Source organism: Patagioenas fasciata, chromosome 15, assembly GCF_037038585.1.
Source record: "Patagioenas fasciata isolate bPatFas1 chromosome 15, bPatFas1.hap1, whole genome shotgun sequence".
NCBI classification, from domain to species: Eukaryota; Metazoa; Chordata; class Aves; order Columbiformes; family Columbidae; genus Patagioenas; species Patagioenas fasciata.
Genome location: NC_092534.1, coordinates 8103314 through 8117631, shown reverse-complemented (window position 1 = coordinate 8117631; position 14318 = coordinate 8103314). Strand labels below are relative to the sequence as shown.

At 50.7% G+C, this 14318-nt stretch overlaps 1 protein-coding gene across 3 annotated transcripts in view; it reads right to left on the bottom strand.

The window, feature by feature from the left end:
- RAB11FIP3 (RAB11 family interacting protein 3) overlaps positions 1 to 12650 on the bottom strand; it is a 74556-nt gene extending 61906 nt beyond the window's left edge. The window contains exon 1 of one of the 3 annotated variants that reach the window (XM_065850461.2): positions 12024 to 12650. In XM_065850461.2, coding sequence (XP_065706533.2) covers positions 12024 to 12341 — 318 coding nt within the window. In that variant the 5' untranslated portion in view covers positions 12342 to 12650. The remainder of the gene's footprint in view (positions 1 to 12023) is intronic. The other 2 variants (XM_071815379.1, XM_065850462.2) reach the window with 2 other exon arrangements.
- Between the last annotated feature and the right edge of the window lie 1668 nt (positions 12651 to 14318).

Here is a 14318-nt window from a genome sequence, read left to right as displayed (position 1 = left end):
AGAGAAGCCAGAATTTGTTTTAAAGAGCTGGCAGCCAGAGAAGCCTGAGGATCCAGACCCTTCCTGCCCACCCTCACAAGAAACCAGAACAAATCAGTGCATCCAGCCAGACCCTGTGCGCATAGTATGGAGCCAAAGTGCAGATTGTCTTCGCCAGCCCAGATTACCCACATTCAGCAGTTTTGGGTTTTTTACCTTCTGGTAGAAATTCCTCTGGTCTGTACTACCTACAGAACCTTTTTGGACTAACCCAACCAGCTCCAAGGCTTATTCACAGGCAGCCTTAATATCTTTACGTTCATCGTGGCTTCAGGAGTCTCCCTTTGTCATATGTTCAAGTGTGTTCTCAAACAGCAAGCATGACTATTTCCAAGTTGTCCACCAATTGTTGTCACTGAAGTGTAACAACACATTTAAAAAAAAAAAAAAATAACACACATTTAAAGAAACAACTTCAAGGATGGTTTGGAAATATTAACAAGAACATAGGTTACACTGAAATAGTTTTATCCAAATTTAACTGCGTTTGACTCAAGTGTTCCAGATTTCCTGTCACTACCTAAGCACTCAAAGGCTTCAGCAGTGACGCTCTACTATAAACATATTCATTTGTTTAACGAAACTTGAAAAGTGCTCTTCCTCCACCCTCCAAAACATTGAAGGCTTTTGTTCCTCTAATGACACAGAAGCCTGTTCTCACCCTTCCAAACACACAGCTCAGAGGCAGGAGACTGGATTAGAAAAAAAGTTTAGTGCTAGGTTACTTCTTACATAAACCACAGGCAGTAATTAGGCTGGAGCCACCCTTGGGAGAAGAGCCAAGCACCACAACCGAAGTCATCCCGGGCTCGAGGCGGGACGGCTGCATCCTGCTGGAGCACAGAACTGGGGCAGAAAGCCTAAGCAGGGTTTCAGAGCTGATCTGATCAGACAAAAAGTAACTCCATAAAACATGCCAGGAGGTCACATATTGAAGAAAAGGCATTTTAAGATGCTGAATATTTTGCAGTGCCTGATCTGGTTTCACGTTAAGTCCCCTGCAACAAACCCAGGTATTTCTGTGATGGAGGCTGTTTGGTTACCAAACAGACTGTCTGGACTTATAAATACAAGACTGCAGCTTTTGCTTCTATTTCCTCCCAACCAGGTTAGAAAGCAGCACAAAAACCCCATAGCACATCCCAGAATAAATCCTCTCACTACCTCAGGACTCACTTTTACTAACTCACCCTCTCCAGAATACAATGTACATGCTATAATCTCTGAAACGAAATCATCATAATGAGAAAGAGAAGAAACCTGTAACTGCCAACACACAAACAAGCAAACCCTGAAAGCAGGAGGAGTCATCTCCCACCTTGCAGACCCTGAGAATTCGGTGAGCACAAGAAGCCTCGGGCTGCAGAGCCGCAGCCCAGCTGAGTGCAAGACACAAGCCCATTCCCAACCAGGCAGCTAAATATTAGAGACCCGACCGTGAGAGAACTAACTGGCCTTCCCCAGCCAGACGGAGCCTGACACACTGTCAAAACCAAGTTTATCGTAATACAAACAAGCGTGATTCAGAGACCAGCAAAGCATAAAGACTCATTTCTGTTTCAGAACTGCTTCAAATTAGTTCCCTCCTCTTGGCAACCCTTCGCACAGCCTTCAGAAAGGGCTGTTTGTGCAAAGGCAAGTACACAAAGCAGACGTGCTGGAGAGGGGGAGAACGCAGCCCAGAATGGTTTTGAGGCTCAGAGGTAGATGTTCAGAAGAAGGGAGAAGAGGTTGAGATGCGTAGCTTGGGGAGCCCAGGACTTCAGGGTGGCATTGTAAGCACAGGACTCACAAGCCTCACCACAAAAATAACAAAAAAAACACCTGGGACAATATTAATGTTTCTCCAGGAGCCACCACGTGCCCAGTAGAGCTTTTGCTCCCAGTGCTCCAGCATGGCTTTGCAGGTCTCCACCAGGCTGGCAGACAAGTCACCTGCCTCTGGCTTTCAGTCCTTCCTCTCCCATCAGCATCCCTCCTCCACCCACTGCACCTCTGCCATGCTGCCCGCGCTGCCAGCCTGTCCCCACCGTGCCACCAAGGAACAGATGCTCCACGGAGACTGAGGATGTGCAGCACAAAGTCCAAGAGCCAGCTCCCGGTTGCACACCAAGGTCTCCAGCATCTTCCTTGGCCTTTTCAGGGCAAGTGGCCTCCCACAAACCTTGTGTCTGCCCTCGGCATCCTTCCACTGTGCTCCTGCCAGCACAGTAGTCCCAGAGCTTCAAGTAGCCCAGGGAGGATTAGCTAGTTGCTGCATCCATTTAGCTGGCATAGGAAAAAAATTCCACAAGGATATCCAAATTTCTTTTTCCCCCAGCTGCAATCTCCTCATGCACACACAGTGGGTGGGGTGAAGAACTGCCACTCCCCTGGAAAAAATAAGGAATGCAGCCATGCAAGAGTGGAGGCAACAGATGCCTTTTAATCCCTCTGCAGCCAAAGGCAGCGGTGAAAGCCACAATGTCCTGATCAGCTTTTAAAGCCAAGGTGGAAGTGAACGTTATTTTTCCATTAGAAGAGTTTAACTTTCAGCATCGCTACACTTACCCCAAGCAGAAGGGCCCCTCAAGCAGCCCACTAGTTCATCCTGCATTTGCTCGGGACCGCAGAACCACAGAGCAGCCACACAGATCCCAGTCCGGCACCATGCCCTGCGCCCCCCTCCCACGCCCCGTTTGTTTCCTGCCCTTGACAGCTTCTGTTCTCTACAAACTGTTGGTTTGGGCTCCTTTTACCTCCTGTGCATTTTGCTCAAGCTGAGTTTCCTATTGGACTCTGGGAAATGGATTTTCCACAGGGCTGTCGCAGTCGGCTCCGCCGAGTCTTGCCAGATTACACGGCTCCCAGCACCAGGTCCTCTCCCTTCGGTTTTACTCCTTCTCAGAGGAGACGAGTAAGCAGGAACAGCCAGAAACCTTCCGCAAGCTGAAAACCCCTTCTAGAAGCAGTGGTGACTCAAACTCAGTGTAACACTACTGGTATTTCACCGAGGGTTATTGTAGCAGAGGGAATAGTAGCTCTTTTTTCTGAAGAACTACAATGCATTATTAAAAAAAAAAAATCAAAAAAAAAATCAGAAGACTACTAGGCTGCTCACAACGTAACCAAACAGAGGGACATTCAGCCTTCAAACAAAGCCTGGCCCCCAGCTGTAACCAACCCCCGTAACACAGACAGCAATGCTGCTCTTCCCACACAGCACCATGGGACATCCCCAGAGTTGTCACTGTCTCAACCCAGGACTCTGGTGGGCTCTGCAGTGCTGGGGACACACCAGAGCCAGGACCCACACAGGCAACACCAGAACTGGTGTCATTTAAGCAATACCACTGCAACCCGATTGCTCGCTTCAGCTTAATTAGTTGCCTCAAATAAGATAACGCTCAGCGAGCAAATTCAGCAGTTTGGTATTGCTAGTATTTCTCTCTATGACAAGGCTTTTTTTCTTTCACAACATAAGGAGCTGGATGGGGAGAAGCAGAGCTTGGAGCATGCCAAGCACCAAGGAGCTTCCACATCTTCCTGCTCTAAGAGCAATTTTCTCCCTAGAGAGGAGAAAGACCCTGACCAACACTGGGGCTAAAGCACGTTCACAGCTCTAAGGAAGCCTCACGCCAGCTGCCATGGAGCCTTGTCTCAGACCCGCAGCTCACCAGGGCTCTCACTTCCTCACCTCCATTGAGAAAAACCCCAGCCCAGCCCCAAAACCACAACAGCACACTGCGGAATTACCTACTGCCACGTACGCTGATCTGAGTTCTGCTAAACTCACCTTCAGCCTGCTTTTCCCCTGTGGACCAAACACCATTCGCTCAAGCTTGGCAGCAGTAGCCGTTTGGGAAGCAGCTGTCCCCAAGGCTGCCCTTGGGCATGCTTGCTCCTGTTCCCTCCTCCTCCACAAACCCACAAGGCTGTTAACAACTTACTCTCTGACCTGTACCAACTCCAGCAGAGACTCTACAGATAAGGGGAAACTGCATGACAAACTAAAGTTTGGGAAGAAGAGAGAATTTCTGTCTGATTCCAAGCAATGCAGAAAGCCCAATATGGCTTTTATATCACCCCTTTACATCCTCAAGGCTACTCCTTGTGCTCAGATGTTTTGGGTTCCCAAAACAAGGTTCATGCTGAGCACCACTGATATGAACTGTGTCCCCCCATGCCATGTGTACAGAAGATGAGCTCCCTTTGGGCATCTGGGTATTTCGGTATCCTCCTGCTGTCAAACAGAAACACACAAAGATATCAAGAAACAGTGATTTTTATGCCTTATGAAATCCATGATGTCTCTCTCCCGCTGCGTTCAGTTGAAGTCCTGTCTCCACTGGGAAGCCTCAGACCTGAACTTGCAGTCCAGCAGCACCAGTAGGAAGCATCAGCCTGCAGCAGCATCCCACATGTGCTTTGCCATCGTCACACAATCCAGCCACACATGGACCAGCATCACCAGCAACACACAAGTCATCACAGCCCTGTGCCACTGCAATGCCACAGCCCAGCATGGACCTCCACCAGGCAGAGTCATCCTGGTAAAGATCAATTTGGAAGCGGAAAGATGCAACACGTTTAAAGTGGCAAAATGAAGATTGAAAAGAGCTTGGGGGGGGTTGCTGGACTTTAATAACTAGAGAAGCATGACTGTCTTGCAGACTTGGTTTGGCCAGTTCAGCAAACAGCTGTACTGCAGATGTCATGAAAAAGCACCATCAGTAGAGCAGCTCTGGGCAGCCGAGTGCAGCACCGCGAACACGCGTTACAGTCCATGAGGAGGCAGATCCGCCTTTGGCATGTGGGAGCCCAAGAGTCACTGAAAGCACAAAACGCACAATTCCACAAGGACAAATTCACTGTCTGTGGCAGCAGGCATGTTTCACAATGTGAACGCAGTAGCAAGATCTCAAATTGCTTACCTAATCCTTTTCATCCCCATGAACATGCTCAGACCTGGTCAGTCAGATGGCATCTTCAGCTTCAAGTTGCCAGAGCTCGCTCTCAGCTGCATCCCTAACCAGCACCACCCTCCCCTGCCCACAGCACGCCAGGGAAAACGTGCCAGCAGAGGAGCCCCGCTGCTTCTCAGGAGAGGCTCACCAGAACCAGTCTGGCAGTGTTGTATCCACATTTTCCACGGGTGTTTGAGTTTAAGCAAAGACAGATGACATTGCTCACATGGAAGGACCAGTCCTGTGCTCTACATCAGAAACCCAAGCAGAATTTCGGAAGGATGGAGACAAGCAAGAGAAATAGGGAAAAGCAAGCCATAATCCACCCCATCCCATTGCCTGCTCTATGGGGACTGTACCAGCAGTTTTCCAGTGTCGGGGACCTGATGGTCCCAGGGAAGAGAAGACACCAAGGGTGGCCCAGCAAAAGCACACCAACCTGCCCAAGCTGAGCTGAGTCATTTGTTTTGCAAAAATCAAAAGCCAGGAAAAAAACAATTTAAAAGTTGCTAGGTTCAAAGTGGATCTCATCTGACAACAAGCAGCAAATGAAAGTCAAAACAAGAATAAAACTGAGAGAAATTATGTAGGTAATTGTTGTAATGACTATCAATTACTGGCTGTATGGACTTACACAATGATATAAGCAACTCTGAAATGCTTTGAGAGTGTTCAGTTATAAGCAATAGGAGGCCGAAATGGCTCTGAAAGAGTAGAATCACCGTGTTGTGGTACAGTATCATATTCCAGTCAGTTAATGATGATCCAAATCCATTTTTTGCTAGTCATAGCCTTAAAAAATATCCTGCTCCCAAGGAGGGAGAAAGCCTCCCATGAATGCACCTCTGTGTTACAGACAGCTGCCCCACACGCTATGGCAAACATTAAGCAAAACTTTGGAAGAATTTTTATTGCATTAAAACAAAACCAAAACAAGACAGGAAAAAGCTCTTTCAAGAATCTTAAATGAATAATTGAAAACCAAACAAACACCTCTGAAAACCTTTAGATGAATTTCTTTTTACCTGCTAAGACTCCTGACCCAGCTTTCAGCAGCACTCCCGCAGTACAAACTGGCCTCACAGCTGGGGGTTACTGGGTGCCACATCCACACCCCATTTCCCTGGAAATCCCACACTCGAAGGCGGCACTCAGGCTTTTTCTTTCTTTTGGGAATGAGGGAAGGGGAGAACATTTCTTTATTTGTAGAAATTATCTCAAATTCCAGAGGAACCCACCTAACTTTTATCAAAGATCTGTAATTAAAATAAATGAACACCCTGCTCAGCAATAGCTGTATTCTCAATCTGAAGGAGAAAGGAAGAATTAAAAGGTTTCTTAAATAAACTGGCAGTTGGGATAAAATTACCATCGCTGCCCTCCTCCCAGCCCGTGCAGACAAATCATGCCTTTGAGTATTCACAGTCCTGCCAGACTTGATCCAGCCCGGATAAGCCATCAATCTGATTACAGCCACAAATATGAAACGTATCACCAAAAAGATCTGTTTGCGGTATGATACGCTCCTAACCCTTCCCAAGCCACTCCAAGAAGGGGACGCCTTCAAGAAGCTTAAAGCCAAAACTTCATAGGAAAAGCAAAAACCCAGGAGCACAGAAATCATCTCTTTATTGGAGTCTTTGGGACATTTACAAATGAATAAAGTTCTTTGCAGATTCCATTTTCAGCTAACCGGCAACCGCCTCGCCCAAAATACACCACATGAAATATGTTGGCTTGGAAGCATTTTCCTCTCAAGGGGAAAAAGCAAAACTCCCATCTTCGAGCTCCTGCAGAATGGATGTGTTATTAATGATGATAAAAAACCCTTTGAAGAGGGGGTGGGCAGAGGCAGCCTGAGTGGTATTGGAGGTGAGGACGGGCTCATGCCTGAACCAGCAAAGCAAACGGGAGCTTTGCCATGATTTTTTAATGGCAAAAACTGGGCCCTTGGTAAAAGCAAGCAAAATATTTCAGATTTGTTCCTATTCCAAAACACACATGCATGTCCACAGGCACGCTCAGACCTATTATACACCCACAGATCACCCTCGCTTCAATGCCAGCTCCACTCTCACCAGCAGACACCAAAGTCAAACAGCAATTGAAACCTCTGAAAGGTACAGCAGCACAACACAGTTGGAGGCAATTTAAGCTTCACTCATATTTACATGGCACGTGAATCCATGCAAGATAATTTTAGAAATCTCTTTATAAGCAAATCCAGTTATTTCCTCTGCTCAAAGGGTGTAAGAACCCTTAAAAAATTTCAAGAACAAAAAAAAGAGGTTTCCTTATGACAGAGATCCAACTATTAGATTTCAGAAGGAAGCAGGAGAAAACCAAGGGGAATAGGGAGGGCGTCCAAGATCAGATGCAATGTCAGCAACTCCAAGCAAGGACTACACTGGAGGTAAGAAGCATTTGATCCAGAGTCTGTGTGCAATTCCCAGAGGATCCATCAGAGGTAAGCAAGAAAAACAAGCTTGAACTCACCAGGGGAACCACTAAAAAGCTGTAGTTTGACATTACCCAGACTTCATTCCAGAAAGTAATTGCCAAATCTTACAGATTTTTCTGTTTAAAAATAAAAATAAATCCCACCATTCTCTGCAGCCACTGTCTGGAGTGAAACCTGCTACCCCAAAACGTGGTTTCTTCTGCAGCACCCGGCTCAGGCTGGGCATCTCATTGCAAGAAGCTGAAAAGGTGGTGGGAGCTCGGAAAAGCATAACAAACCTGATAAAAAGCTTCAGAAACCATCATGCAAGGAAAAGTTCAAAGCTGAATATGGAGAGCTCAGCTGAGAATTAACTGATGTGGGGGCCGAGGAAGGCTGGCAGTCCAGCGCAGATACTCGAAGGACATAAATGTTGAAGAAAGCAACACGAAGCACATTGAGATGAAGTTTGAAGCAATCATTACGGAAAAACAAACAAACAAAAAGATTAAGATCTCTGTCAGAGCATAGAGGGCAGAGAGACCGTAGAGCTTGGAGCATTTGAACATGGGCTAAACGAACTCTGGGACTTCTGTTAATGGAGCAGAGGCAGTGAGATTGTGTGGTGCAAGAGGCTTTTCCACCTCCAACTGTCTTCTAAATGAAAACAAAAAGGAAAACAATGCAAGATGCCACCAAGATAGCTTCTCCTCATGCCTTACAAACACCAGGTGCTACTCCACCCCAACGCAACTCTGCATTTCCACCCAGTAACAAATCTAGTGAGAAAAGGCTTGGCCTCTGTGTCACTGTGATAGGACAGATACAGTGCAACTGTACAACCCGTAAGATAAATTATGTATTTGCTGTTTTAAACTATTGCACAATAGCCTTAGTTTCTGTATAAACCAGAGAACTGCAAGATACAAACCTCCTTGCTTTATGAAGTGACACAACATTTAAGTAAAGTGTGCCTCTGCCTCCCAACTCGCTGTCTAAACCAACCTTACTCGAGGTGCAGTACCAGTGGGCTGGAGGGACCCCTTTGGCTGCTCCTGCACAGCAGCTCCAAGGAAGCATCAGATCCCAGGGGAAGTGATAAAGGGGACAGAAAGGAGACAATAAAAATACACCACATTTATAAGCTGTCTCACATGCTACTAGTGAGCAGCCCAGAGGTTTTTGCGTGAAGTCAATCCACCCTTGTGACCTTTTCCTCATCTTGTTTACTAGTCCACGGGGCACATAACAGGCCCCAGCAAGCTCTTCAAGTGGCACAATAATCTGTGTTTCACAAACAGTCCACCTGTTACAGATTGCTGAAGGACTGTCCCATGGCTGGATCTTCTCTGCTCAAGGCCAAGGCCACTCCTAGCTAAGGGTGTCCCCCCCACATACTGGGACCTCAGCATCATCCTTTCCATGCATCTTTTACTGTGAAGGTGATAGCCTCAAGCCCCTGTCATTTCAGAGAAGAACAAACTGTTTTCAGGTTTCATGCCTTGATCTCTTCTGGTCCATACTGGCACTTCACTACCAATACCACAACCATGAAGCTCTTCAGGACAGTCTTTCAACCACCCAAGACAGTTAAGCAAAACCAAACCAACATCCCAGCCCCACCGCTCACCCCATTTTTTTTACTCATGGTTTTCATTGTACAGAGAAAATACAAACAAAACAAACAAAACCCGCCCACATAATAGACATTCACAGCCATGTCATTTTTATGGAATAAATGTCAGCTGGTCTCTTTCCTTTGACATTTAGCTAATAATTGTTTCAGCCAAGTAATCTGACAGCACTGAGCTCAGTAGTCCATAAATGCCCCTAGTGTTTTACCGAACACTAAAGACAACACTCACTGCTCTCCAGCTCCACCGTACATGTGGCTATACACACACATGCTTTCCTCAACCCTCTCTGAGCCCTGGATGAATCAGCTGCCTGCAATGACTTGCTGTGCTTAAATTTAGCAATTTATTCCACCACCACCCCATGCAAACCTTCTCTGCACCCCCATGTGGGCAGAAGCCAGGAGAAAGGAGGGGGAGGAAAAAAAAGGAAGCAGGTACCTCCCCCTCTTGCTAGGGACAGTAAGAGGACTGGAATTTGCTCATCAAACCCTGGAACCTCTCTTGCCAGCTTCCAAGTTCCAGTACAACCTTTGTTTACATCTTGAAGTTTCCATTTAGTCCTCTTAACATCATTTTACCCACCTAGTGATGTTCTTTAACTTTCATCTGAGCTGCATTTCCATTTTTCAAAAGACCCTGTGTTAGCCCAAGTTACATCTGTTTAAAACAAAATAGGGCAAGAAACTTCCCTTTATAACTCTGCACATTTGCTGGGAGTTTACAGACCCAATCACTGACCCCTTCTCCTTCACACTGAGTTTGCCTTCTCGCTTTTCTAAGCTGCAGGCTACTAATGATGCACACAGAGGCATCACAAACATTACTGCTCCTCTCCTGGGTGCCTCTGCTGAAGGTACCAGGCTGTTGATCCCTGGGGTGCCTGTTACCTGTTGGTTCAGTTGTGGTCACATCAGACTCACCAGGGTGTTCAGCACTTGCTGTACCAAGGGGCAGTTGTTCTGCATGCCAAGAGCTAGCTGTACAAGTTTCTTGCTGAAGATAAATGTATCTAAAAAGCATAATGTATTTCAGCATGGACAACATTGTGTTCAGTGGAAAGGAACAAATGGGACCGCCAAGGCAAGAAGCCTGCAGACAGCCACTTTAAGTTGGGTCAATTTTCACGGACAGCTCCTAGCAGTGCAAAACCTCCCTGGACACCCTGCTTCATTGAGTAGAGACCTTAACAGTTTGCAATCACTTCCCAGGCCAAGAACTCAAAGCACTTTACAGGCTTATCCTTGCACCTTTGAAGCACTGGCACAAGTCCCATGTCAGAATGAAAGCAAGAAGTGCCACACGGGACTGGAGCAGCAGGTCTGGGCTGAGCCACACAAACTGCTGGCGCTGGCAAATGCCGGACCCACCCGCTGCGTCCCCAGCTGCGCACACGCAGTCTGCCTGCCCTTATTTCACACACGCCTGGGCTGCTCCACACCAGAAGCACAGGGAGAGACACGCTGAGGCAAATGGTCTCTCCGTACGCTTGCACCGCGCCCGAAGCGATGGCCATCACACACACCAGGTCTGCAAGCTGCTGCAGAACAATTCACACGCCGACGTGAATGGACCTTCTGCTTCCTCTGCCAGCAACAGCAACCGGGCAGGCACGCAGCAGCACAGAGCGCTCGGACCACGGCAGGAAGGTGCAAGTGGGAGGCTTTAGGCTGAATAAAGCTTCTCTCGCCCAGCCGATGCAGGAGCATGTTGCAGAGAGGATCGCGTAACTCCCCCCAGTGCCATGACGCTACTTGGTTAATCATGCAACGAGCAGTAAGCAATGCCATCTGCACACACACTGCTCCTTACTAGCAAGGATCTGACAAAGAAGTTACACATTTCCAATTCATGGAGATATTTTCTAGAAGAAATGCCTTTATTTCATATTTAAGAGGTGTTTTTACCATGAGGACAGAAATAAAAAACCCTCCTCTGCCAAAACACTCCTTCATACACGATGATTTGCTTTGTCATGCCACTTCAATAACTACACAGCAGCCACAGATAAAGAATTAAAGCAGATCTGGGTGAGCACATAGAAACTTCATAACAATACCTGCATGCCTTAAAAAATAAATCTTTTTTATTTTCTTGTAGCAATGCCAGTGCAGGCCAACATACAAAATGTCAACAAATTCATTTCCATCCCCGGTACGCGGCTAGAGGTCTCTCCATTTTGGGTCATACCAGGCAGCTTCGAATTACATTGCATCCGATCTGCTACAAGGAAACACAAGCTCACCATGGTACAAAGCAGCACAAAGGAGAAAAAAGCGCATTCAGGATTGTCAAACCCATGATAAACGAGTGACTCAGTACTCAGTGTGGTGCCAGCAGGCCCACGCAGGGACCCTGAGCAGCTGGAAGGGCACGGAGCTGCTCGAGATCCTAGGATCTCGCTGCTGGTCCCTTACACACGAGAGCTGCGCAGACAAACCCAAAACGCGTTAGTAATGGAGAACAAAGAGAGGGGATGCGGGCTCCCCGTGGCACTGCTGAGATGCTGTTCCCAGAGGATCAGGACCTAGAAAATATGAGCTCCAGTTTCACCCGGCTCCCTCCATACCTCCTGCATCCATTTCAGCCCACGAGTGCCCTTCACTTGGGACAACCTGGAGGCCAGTGATGCAGACACTGTCCTTGCTCGTGGTTAAAGCTCCTCCAAGGGCTGCTGCTGTAAACATGAGCTGCCTTTGCTCATCACCCCTTCGGCACATGGGTGACCACCCGAGGCCCAGCATGGGGGCTCCTGGCTAGTGGCACCAGCTACGGAGTCCATGGCAGAGGAGCCATCGCTCGGCTCGCACCCAGGGCCCACGGCTCCTTTCCCGGGGGCACTGAGCTCTACGGACACCGACCGGGCAGGTGTGAGGGGAGGCCCTGGCCTGACCGGGCACCACAGGCCTGACCGGGCCCCGGCGGGGACCCAGCCCCGGTGCCCGGGGAAGCTGCCATCCTCACCTGCTCGGCACCGTAGGCCGTGGCGAACTGGACAAACTCCTCCACACGCACGAAGCCGTCGCCGTCGCGGTCCAGGGCATCGAAGACAGGCCGGAGGCGCGGCTCCTCCTCCGGCCGGACCGGGGGCTCCACGGGCTCCTCCAGGGCCGGGCAGCCCCCCCGCTCCGGCGGGGACCACGGCGGCGGCCCCGGGGCGGGCTCGGCGGCCTCAGGTGCCCAGAAGACCGGCTCCAGCTCCAGCTCCAGCTCCGGCCCGTCCTGCCGCGGCCCCCGGGGGAGCGGGGGCTCGGGCACGGCCGCCGGCGGATGCGGCTCCATTTTCACCGGCGGCGCTCAGCGCCCGCCGCCGTCCGCCCCGCCGCTGCCCGGCGGCCATGCCCCGCTGCCATCACCCCCTCACATCACGGCCGCCCGGCGGGGCGGTGCCGGTATCGGTGCGGCGGTGCCAGTGCAGTGCCGGCGGTAGCTCCACCCGCACTCGGGCACACGGCTTTGTGCGAGGCGGCGTCGGCCCCGCCCACCGCGCTCTCACCGGGGCCGCCCCGCCCCACTCGCGACTGGCGGCTCCGAGCGCCGGGGTGACGCGGTTCCTCCCCGCAACCGGGAGTGGGAGGAGGCGGCGGTGCCGAGAAACAACCCCGCCCGCCCGCCCGCCCGCCCGCGCCGCCGCTCCGGGGCAGCCCGCGGCGAACCGCCAGATCCAGCGCGGTGGCCGCCGCAGTAGCCGGGGCGGTGACGTCACTCGTCTGCCCGTGCGCCCTCACGCCCACCCCGACGCGGCGCGAGGCCGTGGGAAGGCCCCGCCCCGCCTGGCGCGCGGCTGGAGAGGTGAGGGCCACGCGGTGCGCGAGCACGTGGCGCCCGCGCCCCGCTCCGGGTCGTGGGGGTCAGCGGGACCCCCGCAGCCCGGGGGGAGTGTGCACCGTGCAACCCCTCCCCCTGCCCCCCACCAGCCCACACTGCCCGTGTCAGCCGCCCCGTGCACCCCGCCCCGGGGCTTGGCCCAAGCTGAGGCTGTGGGAGGGACCACGTGTCATTACAGACAGCCCCCAACCCGCTCAGACATGGTGAATCGAGACCCAGTTAAGGAGGTGCACCCGCCCAGAACAAGGGATGCAGAAGCCTGGACCAGCAAACCTCCCCCACAGTCCTTCTCCAGGAGGAAATCCTTGTCCTGTTGTCTGGGAAGAAGGATATTGTGGCCGGAGGCAAATCTTAGGAGAGTCCTGGGCAAAGTGCCCAGACCCCAGGGCAAGCATCACATCCCCATCCCCGCTGAAGGGATCACCGTGTCCCTCCCACCAAATCCCTCAGCACTTCCCTGTCACCTCTGCTGAGGGACCCAACGGCTGCTGGAACCATCTCCCCAGAACCAGCTGGGGCCAAGAAGTGGCCAGGTCCTCAAAGACCACTTGTATGGGGTGACAGTGTCTAACAGCCACCAAAGACTGGGACTGTACAAAGTGGTTTTTCAGCCTCACTCAGAGCACAATTCAGGCCACGAGGATCAGTCAGCACCACAGGGCACAGGCACTGGCTTTGCTCGTGTAGCAGTGATCTATACACTGGTGCTCTGACCAAACACATGACTTGCCTCCTAAATCTCCTCCTCTTGCCACTGCCGGCTCAACCGAGGACAAGAAGCACCAGCAAACCTTTCTGAGGTCCCAGCAGTCAAAGGCCGCAGGATCAACCCAGGCAAACAGATGAGAAGGGTCTAAGCTCAGGGCGGAAGTTCTTTATTTGTGGCCTGGAGGAAGGAGCAAATCCTGGCAAGTCTACAATCAAGTAGGAAATACAATCAAGTAGAAAAACAAGCTTTATGGAATTCAGGATAAGCTTAAAGATTGCCGTCAGCAGCAGGAGGCCGCAGCACACGAGCGGGGTGTGTGTGTGTGCCCCTGAGGTGCTGGCACCAGGGGTATGTTTGGCTCCGGCAGCCCAGCATGGAGCTGGTGCGGCCCCTGCATCAGTCAGCTCAGAAAGGACTGAATTTCAGTAGCCCTTGATTCACCCTCAGCTGTAGTGTCTGTATGAAGAAAGGAGACAGCACAAGACTGACAGACTGGGGGGCAGACAGACAACTGGACATTCCAGGCTCCCAACAGATACAGTACTATAGCATACAGAGCCAGCTCTGGTGGGCTCCAACCTCACACCACCTCTGCCCCCAGAAGGACACCCCAGCTAAATCTGCTCTAGGGGCTGCTGCCCCTTTAGGAACCCCCCAGAGGGGACAGGGCCATTTCCCCCGCCAAGGGCCAGCTTGGTCCTTGTTCCCCGCCCCCCCCCCCC